At 45.4% G+C, this 18,752-nt stretch overlaps 1 protein-coding gene across 1 annotated transcript in view; it reads left to right on the top strand.

Moving 5' to 3' along the window:
* SORCS2 (sortilin related VPS10 domain containing receptor 2) overlaps window positions 1–18,752 on the top strand; it is a 626,507-nt gene that overhangs the window by 565,156 nt on the left and 42,599 nt on the right. The window contains exons 13-15 of the mRNA XM_068149669.1: window positions 1,341–1,432; window positions 2,835–2,942; window positions 18,075–18,195. Coding sequence (XP_068005770.1) covers window positions 1,341–1,432; window positions 2,835–2,942; window positions 18,075–18,195 — 321 coding nt within the window. The remainder of the gene's footprint in view (window positions 1–1,340; window positions 1,433–2,834; window positions 2,943–18,074; window positions 18,196–18,752) is intronic.

Genomic DNA, 18,752 nt, shown 5'->3' with positions numbered 1-18,752 from the left:
AAGGGACCACAAGGATCATCCAGTTCCAACCCCCCCTGCCATGGGCAGGGACACCCCACACCAGATCAGGCTGGACAGAGCCTCATCCAGCCTGGGCTTAAACACCCCCAGGGACGGGGCCTCGACCACCTCCCTGGACAACCCATTCCAGAGTTTCACCACTCTCATGGGGAAGAACTTCCTCCTCACATCTAGCCTGAATCTCCCCACCTCCAGCTTCATTCCATTCCCCCTAGTCCTATCACTACCTGAGATCCTGAGAAGTCCTTCCCCAGCCTTCCTGTAGCCCCCTTCAGATGCTGGAAGGCCACAATGATGTCACCTTGGAGCCTTCTCTTCTGCAGACTGAACAGCCCCAACTCCTTCAGTCTGTCCTCATAGGAGAGGTGCTCCAGCCCTCTGATCATCCTTGTGGCCCTTCTCTGGACACCTTCCAGCACCTCCACATCCCTCTTGTAATAGGGGCTCCAGAACTGGACACAGTACTCCAGGTGGGGGTCTCAGCAGAGCTGAGCAGAGGGGGAGAATCACCTCCCTTGCCCTGCTGGCCACACTTCTCCTGATGCAGCCCAGGATCTGATTGGCTTTGCGGGCTGCAAGTGTCCATTGAGAGCTCCTGTTGAGCTTTTTGTCCACCAGCACCCCCAAGTCTCTCTCCTCAGGGCTGCTTTCCAGCCAGTCCCTGCCCAGCCTGCATTTGTGCCTGGTCCTTTCTTTTAGTACTGCTGATGACCTCTAAAAAACTGAATGAAAATTATTTGGGAAATATTGAATCCTTTGTGCCATGAAATCACTATTACATGTGTTGTGGGTCAGAGCTCAGAGGGGCCTCTGGGTGATCTCAGAAAGTTTGAAGTGAAATAAACCATTGACACTGGGAATGAAACATGCTTGCAGCAAGTATATCAGGTTCTGCAGAGTCTGAAGAGCATGAGAAAGTCACAGACAGCTTTTTGTTAGAATTAGACTACAAAGCATTTTATTCTGCAAGATACAGAGAATATGGCAAACCCTGAAGAAAGGTGATAGGTCACTTGGTGATATATAATAGGAAGGAATGCAGAATGCATACTGTGGGAAATAAAAGGTTGGGCTAAAATCACTTCAGACAGTTTAATCTGATTGTGATTTGAACCTGAACATTTTGTGATTCACCTGCTTAACTTTATTTTCTTTTACAGCTGGGAGAAATATAAGAGTTAAACTGACTTTGGTGTCCTTTTCAATTTGAAGTGCAGACATTACAGAACAGAGGTTTTTTTAATCCTGCTTGCCTCATACATTTTATTTCTGCTGGTTTGTACACTTGCTTAGCTGGCCTTTTCTTGTCTTACTCGTAGGTCTTCGAAGAAGAGCATCACATCTTGTACCTGGACCACGGTGGAGTTATTGTGGCCATCAAAGACACTTCTATTCCTCTGAAAATACTCAAGTAATCCTACAGTCCATTAAAATAGGGCTATTGTGTATTCCAGACCTCAGGCACAGTTCAGAGTTTAAGATGAGCATTTCAATGTGGTCGTGTGTGAAGTGCAGGTGGAGTCACCTTACTTTAGCATTTATTAAGTCAACAAAATGCAGGTGGATGTTTTCTTAAAGGTGACTTCATGATGCTGAAGTACTGCATTAATCATGATAAAATTTTCTTGCAGCAGTGTAGGCAGACAAATTATTGTCTTCAGCATACAAAACATAAGAGAACCTTATCACTTGGGACTAGCTTCGGTTTTGCAGGGTACTGTGTACACTGAGAGGAACAAGGCTGTGTGTTTGGTTAACTAGAATGAAAGCCATCCTTAACCTGCTGTGCAAAAGACCTATAAGAAAAGGAACAGAGTATCATAGTATAGTAGTATCAGTCAGGGTTGGAAGGGACCACAAGGATCAGCTAGTTCCAACCCCCTTGCATGGGCAGGGACACCCTACGCTATATCAGGCTGGCCAGAGCCTTGTTCAGCCTGGGCTTAAACACCTCCAGGGATAGCACCCCAACCACCTCCCTGAACAACCCATTCCAGGGCTTCACCACTCTCATGGGGAAGAACTTCCTCCTCACCTCCAGCCTGAATCTCCCCACCTCCAGCTTCATTCCATTCCCCCTTGTCCTATCACAACCTGAGCTCCTGAGCAGTCCCTCCCCAGCCTTCCTGTAGGCCCCTTCAGATACTGGAAGGCCACAATGAGGTCACCTGGGAGCCTCCTCTTCTGCAGACTGAACAGCCCCAACTCCTTCAGTCTGTCCTCATAGGAGAGGTGCTCCAGCCCTCTGCTCATCCTCGTGGCCCTTCTCTGGACACCTTCCAGAGTAAAAGAAGAGACCCTTTGGTTCATAACTTCTGGGTGCACGGAGTGTTTGTAATATGACTCATCAGCATCTTATGCAAACTTTGGAGTGGATGGTAGCAATTGTGAGGCGCCATCATCTTGGTGCGTGCAGTTATGGCACCTCCCACATTTCCACAGCTGGATTGTTCTGCCTCTCAGGCATTCCTGACCTGTGCTTAACAGGTCTCCAACTGAGAGACTACCACAACAAAGAATGAAGTGGGAATTAACTTGCTCTTGAACCTACAAAGTAGCAAGATAGTTTGTGAGTAGGCTTCAGTTTTTACCTGCTAGAGAATCCCATTGTTGTGGCAAATTTGTTATACACCTCTGGCTGTGTTGCTGAGAAAAGATCACAATAATAGGGTGCCCTGTCCAGGGATGCTGTGTTTTATTGCTTGGAAATCCTGGGCTGCAGCAGTGAGGAGAATTTTTTCTTACTTTTAATGAATGAATTCTGGTTTGTATAATAAGAGCTGTAACTGAAACCCATTTCTGCTTCTTCCCAGGTTCAGCATAGATGAAGGCCAGACGTGGAGTACACATAACTTTACCAGCACTTCAGTATTTGTGGATGGGTTGCTCAGTGAGCCTGGTGATGAGACACTGGTCATGACGTAAGCTTCTGCTTTCATCTGCACTTAAGCATCTTTTTAGTGGTGGTTGGTTGAGATAGTCCTTGGGTTAGTGGCTTTTGCTTCTTGCAGTCACACAGGTGTTCAAACAGCCCTAGTGTGCAACCTGTCTTGGAGTCACCATCCCTGGAGGTGTTCAAGAGGGGATTGGATGTCATAGTATGGTATCATAGTATCAGTCAGGGTTGGAAGGGACTACAAGTTCCAATCCCCCTGCCATGGGCAGGGACACCCCACACTACATCAGCCTGGCCAGAGCCTCATCCAGCCTGGGCTTAAACACCTCCAGGGACGGCGCCCCTACTACCTCTCTGGACAACCCATTCCAGGACTTCACCACTCTCATGGTGAAGAACTTCCTCCTCACATCCAGCCTGAATCTCCCCACCTCCAGCTTCATTCCATTCCCCCTAGTCCTATCACTACCTGAGATCCTGAGAAGTCCCTCCCCAGCCTTCTTGTAGCCCCCTTCAGATACTGGAAGGCCACAATGAGGTCACCTGGGAGCCTTCTCTTCTGCAGACTGAACAGCCCCAACTCCTTCAGTCTGTCCTCACAGGAGAGGTGCTCCAGCCCTCTGATCATCCTCGTGGCCCTTCTCTGGACATGTTCCAGCACTTTCGCATTCCTCTTGTAATAGAGGCTCCAGAACTGGAGGCAGTACTGCAGGTGGGGTCTCAGCAGAGCTGAGCAGAGGGGGAGAATCACCTCCCTTGCCCTGCTGGCCACACTTCTCCTGATGCAGCCCAGGATCTGATTGGCTTTGCGGGCTGCAAGTGCACACTGAGAGCTCCTGTTGAGCCTCTCATCCACCAGCACTTGGTGCCATGGTTTAGTCAGGAGGTCTGTGGTGACAGGTTGGACTTGGTGATCTTTGAGGTCTCTTCCAACCTTGGTGATTCTGTGATTCTGAGTGCAGTGTTTCGGATTGGAAACTTGAAGCGGGATTTGTGAAACTACAACCAGGGAGCTGTGCAAATACACAGCCGAGAAACTTCGCTAAGAAAGAGCTTTCTGCATTCCTTCTGTTTTCTACAGATTCTTAGGCAGACTTGAAAAATGTCAAATCTCTCTCTTGTCCTCTTGTGAAAACTGTCTTCATGGTGTAAACAACTAAATTGGTGTCCTAGCAACTAGCATCACAGTGCTAACAAGTAACTAGAACAGCACTCTGCTAACATGTTTTCATTCTGTGCAGCGACTTGAGGCAGATGCTGTGAATAGAGTTAAAAATAACCAAATTCTGCAACTCAGGCCTCTGTTTGTTTGTCTTTTTTCCAAAGAGCCAGAGACATCTGGTTATGAGATTTTATGGGTTTGCTTTATCTCTAGGATAAACGTTAATATTTGAGAAGTGTCCGAGAGTTAAAACCTGCCTGTCCAATTAGGGAGAAAGGCACAAGCTGACTGCAGCAGGGAAGGGAAATGCGCTCAGAAATGTGCAGGGTGGTAGTGTGCTCCTACCAGAACAGCTTGTGCCATCCTTCATATTGGAGCTCAGCATTCATGACAGCCTTTCTCTCCTAGGAGTTACAAATACGGCTTTGACATGTACCAGTAACAATTTCCCCGAGAAGAAACAACAAAAATAGCCCAGCCTGGAGTTTTGTTTCCTCCCCTCCTTCCCCGCTTCCTCCTCCCCTCCTTCCCCCCTTCTTCCTCCCCTCCTTCCCCCCTTCTTCCTCCCCTCCTTCCCCCCTTCTTCCTCCCCTCCTTCCCCCCTTCTTCCTCCCCTCCTTCCCCCCTTCTTCCTCCCCTCCTTCCCCCCTTCTTCCTCCCCTCCTTCCCCCCTTCTTCCTCCCCTCCTTCCCCCCTTCTTCCTCCCCTCCTTCCCCCCTTCTTCCTCCCCTCCTTCCCCCCTTCTTCCTCCCCTCCTTCCCCCCTTCTTCCTCCCCTCCTTCCCCCCTTCTTCCTCCCCTCCTTCCCCCCTTCTTCCTCCCCTCCTTCCCCCCTTCTTCCTCCCCTCCTTCCCCCCTTCTTCCTCCCCTCCTTCCCCCCTTCTTCCTCCCCTCCTTCCCCTTCCTTTTAGATAACCCTCTTTGTCTCTTCTACTGCTTTTAATTGGTTTTTCCCTTCAGGGTGAGGTTGCCTGCCCAGAGGTGCCCTGCCTGACATTGCAGTCCAGACCTTTTGTCACTGTCTGCTATAGGTCATGCTCTCCTAAACCTTCATGCTTGTACTGAGCTGCTGCACATGACTTAATCTGCAGTGAGTTGCTGCTTTGAGAAATGTCATCTGCTCTTACACACTCCCTGGGAAAAAAAATCAACTATTCCTATCTTTCCTGGTTTAGTAGATGAAGTGTTTTGTCTTCTGGATAGGGCATGGTGAGATTAATTTGTGTATGCTAATGACAATAAATTACTAGTATCTCTCAGCCTGAAATTTAAGATCTTAACTGAAAGTCCAAGGTCAAAATCTGCATCAGTTAAGAGAGCTAGCATAATTCTGAGGGGGGCAGGCAGTAGCTGAAGAAATGTTCAGCAAAATTATGGAGCAGACTATGTTTCCTTTAAAGCTTCTGGAATGGCCTCACAAAAAAGGTAAGGAACATATGGCTTGTATGGAAAGTGGCTGTCACTGTTAGGTAAGGTCCTGGTTCCACTGAGGTCCTTTCAAGGTTTTTAATCTGTATTTTAAAAACAATCCACAAGGAGGTGAATCTGGGAAAGATGTTGAGGGGCCTGGAAAACACTGGGTCTGAGAGAGGCTTCTCATGCTCCTGCATAGGGAATGGGGCACTGAGCTGGCTTGTGAGCCGCTTCCATTTGGAGCTCTGCCCTAACTTACCCTAAGCGGTAAGCTTTGCTGAAGAAGCAGGGCAATGTGAACCTGCTTGCCTTCAGGTTTTTTTTATTTCAGAAAGTTTTGTGTTTTCTCCAAAAGAAAGGAAAAAAACCAAACAGATGTTGACTTGTCAAAAGTTTTCCTAACACTGAGCTGTCATCTGCCAGTCGACGTCAATCTAAATCATTCATCCAGATCCCCTACGGGATTCAATAGGTGTATGCTCGGGTGCCACAGGACAGAGATTTTATTGCATTGTGCTCTGCACTGGACCTAGTTAAGGTTTTTAGGAGTGGTAAATTATTCAAAAACCTTAGGAAAACTCATGGTGTGTAGGAACCAATTTCTAAATAGACCCAGTTAAGAGTTTTAGGGAAGATGGGCGATAAAGTACTCACAAAGTTTAGGAAGCTCCGCCTGTGTAGAAAGGTGAAGAGCTCAAATCCACCAGGTGTTGTGAGATGAATAGCTGAAGTCTGCTAAGTAATTTTCCCAAGGAATAGATATTAATCCAAACAGTGCCTGGTCTACCAGGCTCTCTTTCGTCCTGGGTCCTTTGAGCATGGAAGTTAGAGCAGCCCAGTCTCAGACTTGACTAGATCTTGTACTTGGGTAAACCGACTTAATAACGCTGGACTGAGTAGTAGCCTAACTCAGTGGAAAAAGGAAGAATTTGTGTCTGAAATATTGATGTCCCTCTTCAGAGGAAGTAGTTCATGTAATGAAAGTTTCAGACCTGTTAAAATGACATCTCAATCACAATCCAGCTTCTGAGAGTGTCTCCCAAACTTACTTAGACTGCAGTGTAAATGCAGTAGGCACGATAAGCGTGGCACTACAGACCATGGCCCTTGGTAAAGGCCAGGGAGAGGTTACATAAAAGGACTGCTTGTCTTTGTGTCACATAGAATCAAAATCTTCTTTACAGGTAATTGGGTATTTTTCTAGAGGGATTTTCTTTCTAAGGTCTCATAGAGAAACAAGATGCTGCTGGGAGTTCTATATTATAGCATCCCTGAACTGCAGAACTCCTGCATGTGCATTTTCCTCTCTTTAGACCCTGCTGTTGCATTCCTGGTGTGTTCCTAGGTGATAATGGAAGCAAGAAAATAGTATGGATTAAACTTGATCAAAACAAGGTGGATGTGACACTAACAGGTGTTAGGAGTTAGGAAGAACCATCTGGATTTTTTCAGCCTGATTCTTCTGGGAATGTCAACCTCACCTTTAGCAACACCCTTAATATTCAGCATTACATGTTGTTGGTTGTTGTGCCACACATGGCAGCAAACTGCCTTCCCTGGTGTCTCTGGGTGCCTGACAGGTGGAAGGAAGCACTTCTCTGTGTTGAAAATTCTGCCCTAACAGCTTTGTCATTGCAGTCCTTAAGGAAGCAGATAAATGGTAGATAAAGCCTCAACGTGGAAGAGAATAGCAGATTTTCCAAGGTGAAATCTAGGTTTTATTTACAGCTAATTAATTTCTTGTTTGAGGTTATTGCTTAGTTATGAAGTGGTTGTTTTGCTCCCTGCATGGAGTTCATACCTGCCCATCAATTCTGCCCAGGGAGGTGGTAGAGTCACCATAGAATCAATAAGGTTGGAAAATACCTCAAAGATCACCAAGTCCAATCTGTCACCCAAGATCTCATGACTACTAAACCATGGCTTCAAGTGCCTCATCCAATTCCTTTTTGAACACCTCCTGGGATGGTGACTCCACCACCTCCCTGGACAGCCCATTCCAATGGCTAACAACTCTGTGAAGAACTTTCTCCTCATTGGAAGTGTTTAAAAAGAGACTGGATGAGGCACTTAGTGCCATGGTTTAGCTGATTAGATGGTGTTGGGTGATAGGTTGGACTCGATTATCTTGAAGGTCTTTTCCAACCTGGTTAATTCTGTATTCTGTAATAGATGAAGGAAGCATGCAGAAAGACTGGAAGAGAATGGTGTAAAAAAAACATTGGAAAAGCAAACTGGTTCCTCTGTTCCAGTCTAGATTCCAGTCAGCTGTACAGATGCCACTTCAGTGGCAAGTCCAATGCTCTTCCTGGCATCTCTGTGGACAGAGATGGTAGATCTTGTAGTGTCACTACCAGCCTGTGGTTTTGGAGACAAGAGCATGGGACTGCACCTGTCTCTGCTCTTCCCCTAAAGTTTTCACAGTGTGTTCAGAAGCATGGAAGAAATGACGCTTTGCTAAAGCACATATTTAGTGCATTTTGTAGGCAGGCCTGGAAATAGATTTCAATAAGAGGAACCTAAAGATTAGGAATTGTGGTGGGTTGAAACTACCACAGGAATCCATGTCTTGTAAGAATCCTTTATCACTTTGTCCCTATTTAAAGGAGAGGAGAAGGACAGAGAAAGGGTGACATCTGACTTTTTCACCACAATAGAGTCCTTGTGTCATTTTGAGCCCCTGTGTGAGTGAGTGTCTGCAGCCATGCTGCTCTAACTTCTCGATCAGGGAGGCAGCTACATTTTAGTTTCTAGTTCTAACAAATGGTGATGATGTGGACATCAGACCAGTAAAATTGTCCAGTCCTTTTACTTAATTCTGGTTGTGGCCTTGAACTCCATTGTGCTATATTTTGCTCTCAGAATGAAGGAGCTGCAAAATCTGTGAGCGTAGGTAATTTATTCTGTCTTTGCTAGGTGAAGTTTAAATGAAGAACTTCGTGCCTGTGACAAAGGAGAATTGATTATTAAATATGTGAGCAGGTAAAACCCCCAAAGTATTAGCTAAAGAATTAATTAGAACATTTTCTAAGTGTTTCAAATTAATTTGATCTTCAAATAAGATGACAGCAGAGAGCTGGGTGATACAAAACTCTCCTCTACAGTGCCATGTTTCTCTTCAAATGAACCCATTTTGTTCACTGTCCACCTTGTATTTACTTCTGCATAAGGCATCAGGCTAGGCACTAAATCTTTCCAGACAGCTTTCAAGTTAACAGGGATTTACCAAACAGACGGGGAGAAAAAATGTTGGTGGTAATTCAGAAACATCATGGAGCAACTGAGCTGAAATGGGAGCACGCTCATCCTGCTCCTCCCCAAACAGCTCTTAGAAACTAATCATCCATTTCCATGCCTTTTTTTCCACCCCCCTTTAAAAAAAAACCCTGAAACCAAGATGCTTTGGCATAAAAGACTAATTGCCATTCATTATTTTGGGGGGCAGGAAACAATGAGAAAACATATTTTGCTTCAATTTCAGCTAAATTGTTTCCTCCTCTCATTTTTCACTTTGGCAGCCAAAGCAAAAAAAGAAAACCCAACCCCAAAAATCCTGCTTTTCTCTTCAGTGCATTCAGTGCATGCATGTGCTTGTAGTTTAAGGCACTTAAATCACAAGTGTCCCAGTATATTTGAACATGATCTGTTGTGTACACAAGCACCATCTATATGCAGTTGCGTTTTGGAGGCAGGTGTCTGCTCCTGCACATGGAAGCATTCATCATTTCTGTAGCTGCAATTTGGGAAGGCCACTGAAAATGTGACCTGTGGTACATTCTTTGGGGGAATTAGAAAAATATGCTGAATTCTGATCTTGATGTATAACAGACTGCAGCTTGAATCTTACATCACTTTCAGCCTCTTCACTAATATGAACCCTTTGATTGTTTTTTGTTGATTTTACAATGGTGCAAAGGAAGCAATAGAGTAGAATCGGATAGACCAGGTTTGAATAGACCTTTATTAGAATAGAATAAACCAAACCAGGTTGGAAGAGACCTTCAAGATCATCGTGTCCAACCCATCAACCAATCCAACCCACCCAAACAGCTAACCCATGGCACCAAGCACCCCATCAAGTCTCCTCCTGAACACCTTCAATGACGGTGACTCCACCACCTCCCCGGGCAGCCCATTCCAATGGGCAATCACTCTCTGTATAGAACTTCTTCCTAACATCCAACCTGAACCTCCCCTGGTGCAGCCTGAGACTGTGTCCTCTTGTTCTGGTGCTGGCTGCCTGGGAGAAGAGACCATCATCCGCCTGTCTACAACCTCCCTTCAGGTAGTTGTAGAGAGCAATAAGGTCACCCCGAGTCTCCTCTTCTCCAGGCTAAGCAACCCCAGCTCCCTCAGTCTTTCCTCACAGGGCTGTGTTCCAAACCCCTCACCAACTTTGTTGTTCTTCTCTGGACTCGTTCCAGCAAGTCAACCTCCTTCCTAAACTGAGGGGCCCAGAACTGGACACAGGACTCGAGGTGTGGCCTAACCAGTGCAGTATACAGGGGCAGAATGACCTCCCTGCTCCTGCTGGCCACACTGTTCCTGATACAGGCCAGGATGCCATTGGCCCTCTTGGCTACCTGGGCACACTGCAGGCTCATGTTCAGCCTACCATCGACCAGTACCCCCAGGTCCCTCTCTGCCTGGCTGCAGACCTTTGCCTGGCTGCAGACCTTTGAGATTCTTGAGTCTAACCCACCATCCAACACTATCTAATCAACTAAACCATGGCACCAAGCACCCTGTCAAATCTCTTCCTAAACACCTCCAGTTATGGTGACTCCACCACCTCCCTGGGCAGCACATTCCAATGGGCAATCTCTCTTTCTGTGAAGAACTTCTTTCTAACATCCAGCCTAGACAACAGCAAAGACAACTGTTGGAAGGGAAGCATGCCTATAAAGATTCATCTGACATTTTCCTTTTGAAAATGGTAGGCTTTCCATAAAACCTGCTCTTCTGACCCGTATCCCTGTGGAAAATATTTTATTGATAGCATTTGTGAGTTAAGGAGAATGCTACCTGTAGGCAGTGGTCACATTGGAGTGAAAGTGCATCCTTCCATGCCAGAACCTCATCACTTTACTCCTTCAGCTTGGTGGTTTCATCCCTGTGGCACGAGGAGGTTGTGTGTCTTGCTGTGTGTACAAAGGCACGGTCATGATAGGAACTGCAACAGGCAAAACAAAAAGAAGATTGTCACATTTATTTGCTTTGTCAGTCATGTTGTGATGTTCTGTAGTAAAGGTCTCAGAGAGCTCTTTGAGCTCACCATAAACTGATAAGAAACATCCAGCACATTGTTCCTTGTGGGCAAAAGACAGCTGAGAAACTTACTGCTGGTTTAAATGCAAATGGCCTTTGATATCTTGTGACCGTAAGGTAGATTAAGTGTTCAAACTGAAATTGCAAGGGGGCTATAAAAATAATAGGCATGTGTGACTGTTAAAAAGTATTCTAACAGTACAGTAAGTCCACTGACAGTTGTGACTGCTACTGATAGGATTTACTCCAGGAGAGGAAGCCACTTATGGGGAGCAAGATCTAAATATTGTTTTGTAGTATAGCTCTGTGACTGCTGCCATTTATGTGTACACTTTCCAGGAGAGGGACTGAAAGTTGTTCAAATAATTAACTAGCATTCCTGAGTCTGATGTCCTTTCACAGGTTGGCCACATGCTTGCTGTTGGATTAGGAGGTTTAAATCTACAAAGAATTTCAGCTCCTTGCCTTTTAGCACATGCTTGGCATTTATGTTTAGGAGCTGCCCAGAAGAAATCAGGCATTATCCAAGACAGAGACGCTGAGATTGGCCATATCAACTGGCCCTGAGTCAAACTCTAGGTATTAGAAGGCTCTCCCAAAAATCTAGAGGTCTTGTTCCACCTGCACCTGTCACATGAAGTTAGCAGAGCAGGGCAGTGCAGGACCATGCAGACAAATTCTGCTACCTCAGCAGCATGCTGCTGCTGAAGACATCACAGTTGATGATAGGCATCTAGGGGAGAGCAAAAGCCAACACAACACTTGGGAGATTAAAGCAGCATGTCTAGAGTGAAAGAGGCATCTGATTTCAAACAAGAGTAGCTGTGTCTCACACAGTTGTCATCACTAGTCCTCAGTCCTGCAACTGCAAAACTTGGAGAATTGAAGTTGCTGCATTAAACACCTGAATAAAGCCCATGTGTGCTGTTGTGGCAGCACTATAGCAGGAGCACTCCTGCCACTGAGGTCTGGGAGTGTTCTTAGATACTCAAGAGTAAAGCCAAGTTGCTGCAGCTTCAGCTCTGCTGCACTGAGGATCTGGTGGCTTTATCAGCCATCAGGCTGCTCAAACCTATTGCTTTGTCTGGAGATGCTGTGGCTCATAGCTCAGAGGAAAACCACCATGACAGTACAGGAAGTTGCTCCAAGTGCATCTTCACTTATATGGCTTCAGATCCACTATATGGGACACTGAAGCTGAAATCTGGCTGCTGTGGCAAACAATGTTTTCACAGGATGTTAGGGGTTGGAAGGGACCTCCAGAGATTGAGTTGGCTCCCCCTGCCAGAGCAGGACCATAGAATCCAGCTCAGGAACACAGCCGGACAGGTCTTGAAAGTCTCCAGAGAAGGAGACTCCACAACCTCTCCGGGGAGTCTGTTTTTATGCTGTGAAAGCCTCTAAATAAAATCCCAGAGAATACACAGAAAAGCTGAAGAGGAAGGTCTGTGTGGTGACTTGCTGGAACGAGTCCAGAGAAGGGCAACAAAGTTGGTGAGAGGTTTGGAACACAAGCCCTATGAGGAGAGACTGAGGGAGCTGGGGTTGCTTAGCCTGGAGAGGAGGAGACTCAGGGATGACCTTGTTGCTCTCTGAAACTACCTGAAGGGAGGTTGTAGACAGACGGATGTTGGTCTGCTCTCCCTGGCAGACAGTACCAGAACAAGAGGACACAGTCTCAGGCTGCTCCAGGGGAAGTTTAGTTTGGATGTTAGGAAGAAGTTCTATACAGAGAGAGTGATTGCCCATTGGAATGTGCTGCCTGGAGAGGTGGTGGAGTCACCATCATTGGTGGTGTTCAGGAGGAGACTTGATGGGGTGCTTGGTACCATGGGTTAGTTGTTTAGGTGGGTTGGATTGGTTGATGGGTTGGACGCGATGATCTTGAAGGTCTTTTCCAACCTGGTTTATTCTATTCTACCTCTAACATCAAAGATGAGCAGTTGGTTAATAATAAGGTTAATTTCAAAATAAGGTTCATTACTCCTGAAGGATGGAGGCTGAATGTTTGCCTGATAAGTTTTTGGGAGTCATTAGCATCAGCACCATCATAACTTCAGCCAGTGATTTGTAAGGTGACACAGCTCTTGGTGCTCATATAGGAACACCTACTGACTAGAAGCCTGAATTTCCTGGCAAAGGTGATCACTGCATGGAATTTATGCTAAATTATCTCCCCTGATGATGAGCTTTATCGGGAGCAGAAATAACCAGCAATCTCCCAGCAAATAGTTTAAATGAGTTGTCTTTAAAACTGCATTAAACTGTCTCAGCTCTCAAATGATGCAATCAAATTAAAAAATGGCGTGCTCATAAATGAGCCAGGGACAAATGTACAAAGTTGTTATGGCAACTGAAACACTGAAGTTAGGAATTATGGATTCCAAAATCTTGCAAATAAAAGTAAATGAATTTCCAAGGCAGTGGGAGTTTCCTCCAAAAATTATTTATCACAGCATCATCTTTCATCGTTTCAGCAGAATTGATTTGATTGCTTTCTAATGAAATATAATTAATCAAGAAGAAGGTTTTAGGAGCTTGTGAATTAGTATCATCTTGGTATTTAACTTCTACTCATCAGTTACACTTGCTGCACTCTTCCAGTGTTCTCCCTTCGTGTGGTTTGGTTGGATGGATGTATTTTGCACCTGAGCAACTAGACTGTGATTGTCGTTCGTATTGCTTTCTTGTTGCTCGTGGGTTTTGTCTAAGTCATTGAATCTTGCTTAAAACATGCCTTTCTTCCTTACTCTGGAGAAACAGAGCCACATCCAGGCTGGATGTGGCTGTGAGCAACCTGATCTGGTATGAGGAAGTTCTTCACCGAGCGAGTCATTCGTCATTGGAACGGGTTGCCCAGGGAGGTGGTTGAGTCATCAACCCTGGAGGAGTTCAAGGGGAGATTGGACGTGGCACTTGGTGCCATGGTCTAGTCATGGGGTCTGTGTTGATAGGTTGGACTCGATGATCCTCGAGGTCCTTTCCAACCTAAGTGATACTGTGATACTGAGGTGTCCCTGCCCATGGCAGGGGGTTGGAACTGGATGATCCTTGAGGTCCCCTTCCAACCCTAACAATTTGATGATTCTAAACAATTCTTTTGAATTGCAGTGATGCTTAGCAATGCATTTAAAGGGGATTCTCTGATATATTTACAACCTCCTGTCCTCAGCAGAGCACCAAATGTACCTGCAGCAGCAGTGTTCAGAATCACGAGGCCACGTTTTCAAGCCCTTTGCTAAGCTGGGTGCAGGTACAACGCACTTCTTTCAACCCTTCCTCCTTGGTCACATTTGCTAAGCAGCTTACGAGTCATCCTTTCCCCTCTTCAAATTCATTTTTAGTGGTTATATGCATAAACCATCAACAATTAGGCACCACATTATTTCAGAGACTTCACCAGTGCCAAGTTTATCAAAATAGTTGCCTCCATGTCTTCTGCTTTCCAGTTCTGAATGCAACCTACAATTAGCTCTTTTGCAGCAACGCTGCATTCTTGTTTTAATTCCCCAGAATTCCCCAAGCCTTTTCTTTGATGTTTGAAAATTGTTCTCCTCTTTGGTTTTGCACCTTTGATATCAAGTTTTTTCCCTAGGAATATTTTTTTTGCAGCAGGTTTTGGAGTGTTTCCTCACTCAGATTTCTGAGCATTGCTGTGCTGCCATCAGCCAGGGGCTGCTCCCTTTGCCCTGTGTTATCCACAGCATTTTGTGTGTTTGTTGCTCCAACCGCACAGGTGTTAATGAAAATGCTGACTGTGGACCTGTCTTACCTTTCTGCAGTATACATCAAAATGGAATCATAGGATTGTTTGGGTTGGAAAAGACCTTTAGGATCATCAGGTCCAACCAATATTTCCCTGGTTTGATAACTAGGTTTTGAAAATGGATTCTTCTCATTGGGATCTGTGCTCCCATTCTTCATTGTAATTATTTTACCTGCAGTGGTGTTTTCTTCTTTCTGTTGAGACAATGTCAGCTGGAAGGGTGTAAGAGTTCTACCAGAAGTCACAACATGCTTTGTTTTCTCCTTTCCCTTACCCACCAATCCAGCTCTCCTCTAAAGGGAAATTGCATTAGTTTGATGTTATTTGGATGTGACAAACCCATGGCGATTTTGTTATCACTTTAATTATCTCCAAGGTACTTGTAAGTGCTTAGCTTGGTAATTTGGTTTGTATCTTTGTGGGCATCAAAATTAATTCTGCAACTCCCTGGGCTCTGTTTTGCTGGGTTTTATATTGCCATGGGTTAACCCTAGCTGATAACTAAACCCCACACAGCTGCTCACTCATTGCCCTCTTGGTGGGATGGGGGAGAGCATCAGAAGAGTGAAAGTGAGAAAGCTTGTGGGCTGGCATGAAGGCAGTGCAATAGGTAAAGCAAAAGCCATGCACCAAGCAATGCAAGGAGCTCATTCTCCACTTCCCATCCACAGGTGGCTGTGCAGGCATCTCCAGGAGAGCCAGGCTCCATCACACAGCATGGTTGGTTGGGAAGATAAAACCCTCTGCCCCCTTCCCTTCCCTTCCTTCTTCTCCCCTCACCTTTCTATGGTGTGGAGGAGCCCTTTAGGCAGTGTTGGGTCAGCTGCCCAGCTGTGTGTCCTCCAACTCGCTTGCACATCCCCAGACTATTCACTGGTGGGATGGTGTGAGAAGCAGAAAGGCTTTGTGAGTGAGCACTGCTCAGGAGCAACTCAATCATCTTTGTATGCTCAGCACTGCTTTCAGCACAAATCCAAAACACAGCCCCAGATTATTAGGAAGAGAATTTCTCTATCCCAGCCCAAAGTAGCACATATCTGTGGGTTTATATACACACCTCTATATGCCTGTGTGCATCTATATATAGATACATACAAAATGTTTCCCTTTCCATAGTCATCTAGAGTCACCTTCATCCTCTGTGAGGTCTCAAAGGTGATTATGATAATTCAGAGATTTTATTTGATGCTTTCAGGAGAACTTCATTGCTCTGTTCTGCATTGAACTCAACCAACCATCTCCTTGCTTCTGTTTTTCTTACTAATCTGCCCGAGGTAGCTGACATGAAGAAAATTTCATCTGTAGAAAATACTTTGCTTGAGGTGGGAGTGAAGCTTTGACAGGACTTGGCTCCTGGCACTTGAACATATTTGTTGATAAATGAGTTAATAAAAGAAATGTAACCAAGTTTGGTGATGCCCAAAGAAACGTTGCTGAGGTAGATAGCTGTGTAAGCACATGGTGAAGTCTGCCTTATGTTAGTAGCTTGTGTGGAGAAGAAAAAAACTTCTGAAATCCGAAAGTGCAGGTATTGGGCATGCAAAAGACACTTCATGCCTGTCAGCACAGCCAGTCATACTGCAGCAGGCTTTGTGGGGAAAGCCTGAGACCACCTAGGTAGTCTCTTTATTGAGCATGTAAATACCAGTGACTGAGATTATAAGGTGACAGCACCTCTCAGGATCCAGCTGAACCAGAAAAAGGAACCAAACCTTAGGTCTCAATGGGTGAAGTGGGACCACACACCTGTGTGCACATCCAGCTAGTGGATCAGACACCTTCTTTAATTTTTGTGTGTTGTTTCTGCTGGTGAGCCATGGGTACATTTAGAAGGAAAGGAAGTGGATGGTCCAAGTTCTTTAATCTCAGAGCCTTACAAGAAACCACACAAACCAAGAGCACATGTTGCTGTTTAATTAAGTGCACTTCTGGTGGTGGAATTTCCTGTGAGCATGGCTTGTTTGCTTGCTGTAATGTGAGCAGTGCAGGCAGTAATCTGTGGATGCTACATCTCTGTGCTATGGCTGAGGAGAAACAAAGGCATCAGGAAGGAAAGGGGGAAATCATTACAGCTCTTCAGCCCCTGGGACTAATTTCAACCTCTCTGGTAGACTTCACAGTCTGCATCTATCTACCAGGGAAGATGTTTAGGGTGATGATACTGGCTTTGTGCTGCAGAGAATTCACCCATTCATCATTCTGCTCTACCCTAGTTCCACTTTGAACCTGGAATTCAGGACAAGAGAAAGGGCTGTGCACAGCAGAGGGCTTTTAGCAAAACTCTACCATTCCTGCTGTGTCTGGATTTGGACAAAACTTAGGGCAAAACAAAAGGAATGAATTAGTTTGGAGAATGCTGTTAAAGCTTGGAATATGAACTCTGAGCAGTATGAACTGCACAGAAATTGTTGGCTTCAGAATCAACCTTAAATTCTTTGGCATGTAAGCCACGTAAGCCTGATACAAACCACAAATATATTTGACTTGTGCCCAAATCTTTATCCTTTCTAATTTGTTGCTGCATGTCATACTTACTCATTTTGTTTTGGAAATAAATATACTGACTGGGAAAGCATTGGCTGTTCTGAAAGTGCACCTTGGTTTTTAAAGCAAGGAGATTTCCCTTTTTTCCTCCTCTCCCCACTCGCTTCTCCCCCCCTAAAAATATAGTTTGTGGCTGTTTTTTATTCTCTATTGCACTATCTGAAATGAAGAGGAGGCAGACTTCTTCAGCCTCATGTGTGGACAGAGTGTATTCACTGGAAACAAACACAACTTCCTGACACTGCTGTGAGTTCAAACATGGAATGAAACATGGAATGAAGTTCTTCACCATGAGAGTGGTGAAGCCCCGGAATGGGTTGTCCAGGGAGGTGGTTGAGGCCCCATCCCTGGAGGTGTTTAAGACCGGGCTGGATGAGGCTCTGGCCAGCCTGATCTAGTGTGGGGTGTCCCTGCCTATGGCAGGGGGGTTGGAAGTAGATGATTCTTGTGGTCCCTTCCAACCCTGACTGATACTATGATACTAACAGCAAATTGCCATCTGAAATCTGCAGAAGTTGGGGGGGAGGGGGAAATGCACAAAGCAACAAAACCAACTGAGAAAGTTGCACTCCAATCATAAGTAATGAGTGACAGAGCTGGAAACTGAATCCTGCACTCCCGGTTTCTGCTCCCCGGTCTGAGCTCCCCATCACAACCTGAGAGCTCGGAATGCTTCATATGATGAGACAGCAGATAAAGCTGTTGGCTGCCAAATGAGAGAAAGCAGTAAATTTCCAGTTGAATTTCTGGATAATTTGCTGGGGCAAGAAATAAAATCTCATCTCTGAGCTGTATTTCTGCATTGTAAGGTTTCAGACTCAGTTTGCAAATGTCTTCTAAGCAGACACGTTGTATATCAAGAGGAATAAAAGCAGCAGGAAAATTAAGCAGGGGTCTTTTAGAAGCAAACCACGCAAGTGGGAAGGGAAAGACAGAGCTGAAATTGTGAATCTCAGCTCTGTTATTTCTTTGCAGTAAGGTTTTACTTCTGGTCCTTTTCTTCAGAGTCTTCGGACACATTAGCTACCGCTCAGACTGGGAGCTGGTGAAGGTGGACTTCAGACCTTCTTTCCCCAGGGAGTGCACTGATGATGACTATGAGTCTTGGGAGCTCACAAACCTACAGGTATTCATGGTCTTGTGTTAACTGCCCAGCTTTTCCTTGGCTTTCAGCTTCCTGCAGAACTGTGTGCTAGGGAAATGTTTTGAAACAGAATTTGGATGCTACATCTGCAGCTTGGATCTCCTTCTGTGGGTATTTGCCGATTTAACAAGACTTTAAAATGAGAGAGGATTTTGTGTTCCCTTTGGTGGTGTGATCTGTGTCCTGGGAAAGGCAGAAGTGTATCTGGTGTTCTGCCATAATAATAGGTGGTCCTGCTGGATTCTGCAGCAGTTGCCATGAACTGAAGTGTGCAATATTGATTGAAGCCATTTCAGCATGCAGCCGTGTGTTCTGCCAACTTCCTGACCACATGCTGTACTCAGATAGAAACTGCCATGAGTAAAGCTCGTTCCAGAAGTCGCTCAGGATCTCCGTGGGCTAATCCTGTAACGGAGCCCAGTTGTTTTGGGCAATGCCATGTCTGCAGTAATGCATTAGAGCTGTGCTAATCCTGGTGCTCTGGCCAAATCCAATCCTGGGCAGCTTTGTTCTCCATACACTGCATTGATTAAAGAGAC

This window comes from Melanerpes formicivorus, unplaced genomic scaffold (genome assembly GCF_026170545.1).
Source record: "Melanerpes formicivorus ecotype bairdi unplaced genomic scaffold, bMelFor1.0.p_v2 SCAF_18, whole genome shotgun sequence".
NCBI lineage: Eukaryota > Metazoa > Chordata > Aves > Piciformes > Picidae > Melanerpes > Melanerpes formicivorus.
This window is presented reverse-complemented; position numbering and strand designations above follow the sequence as displayed.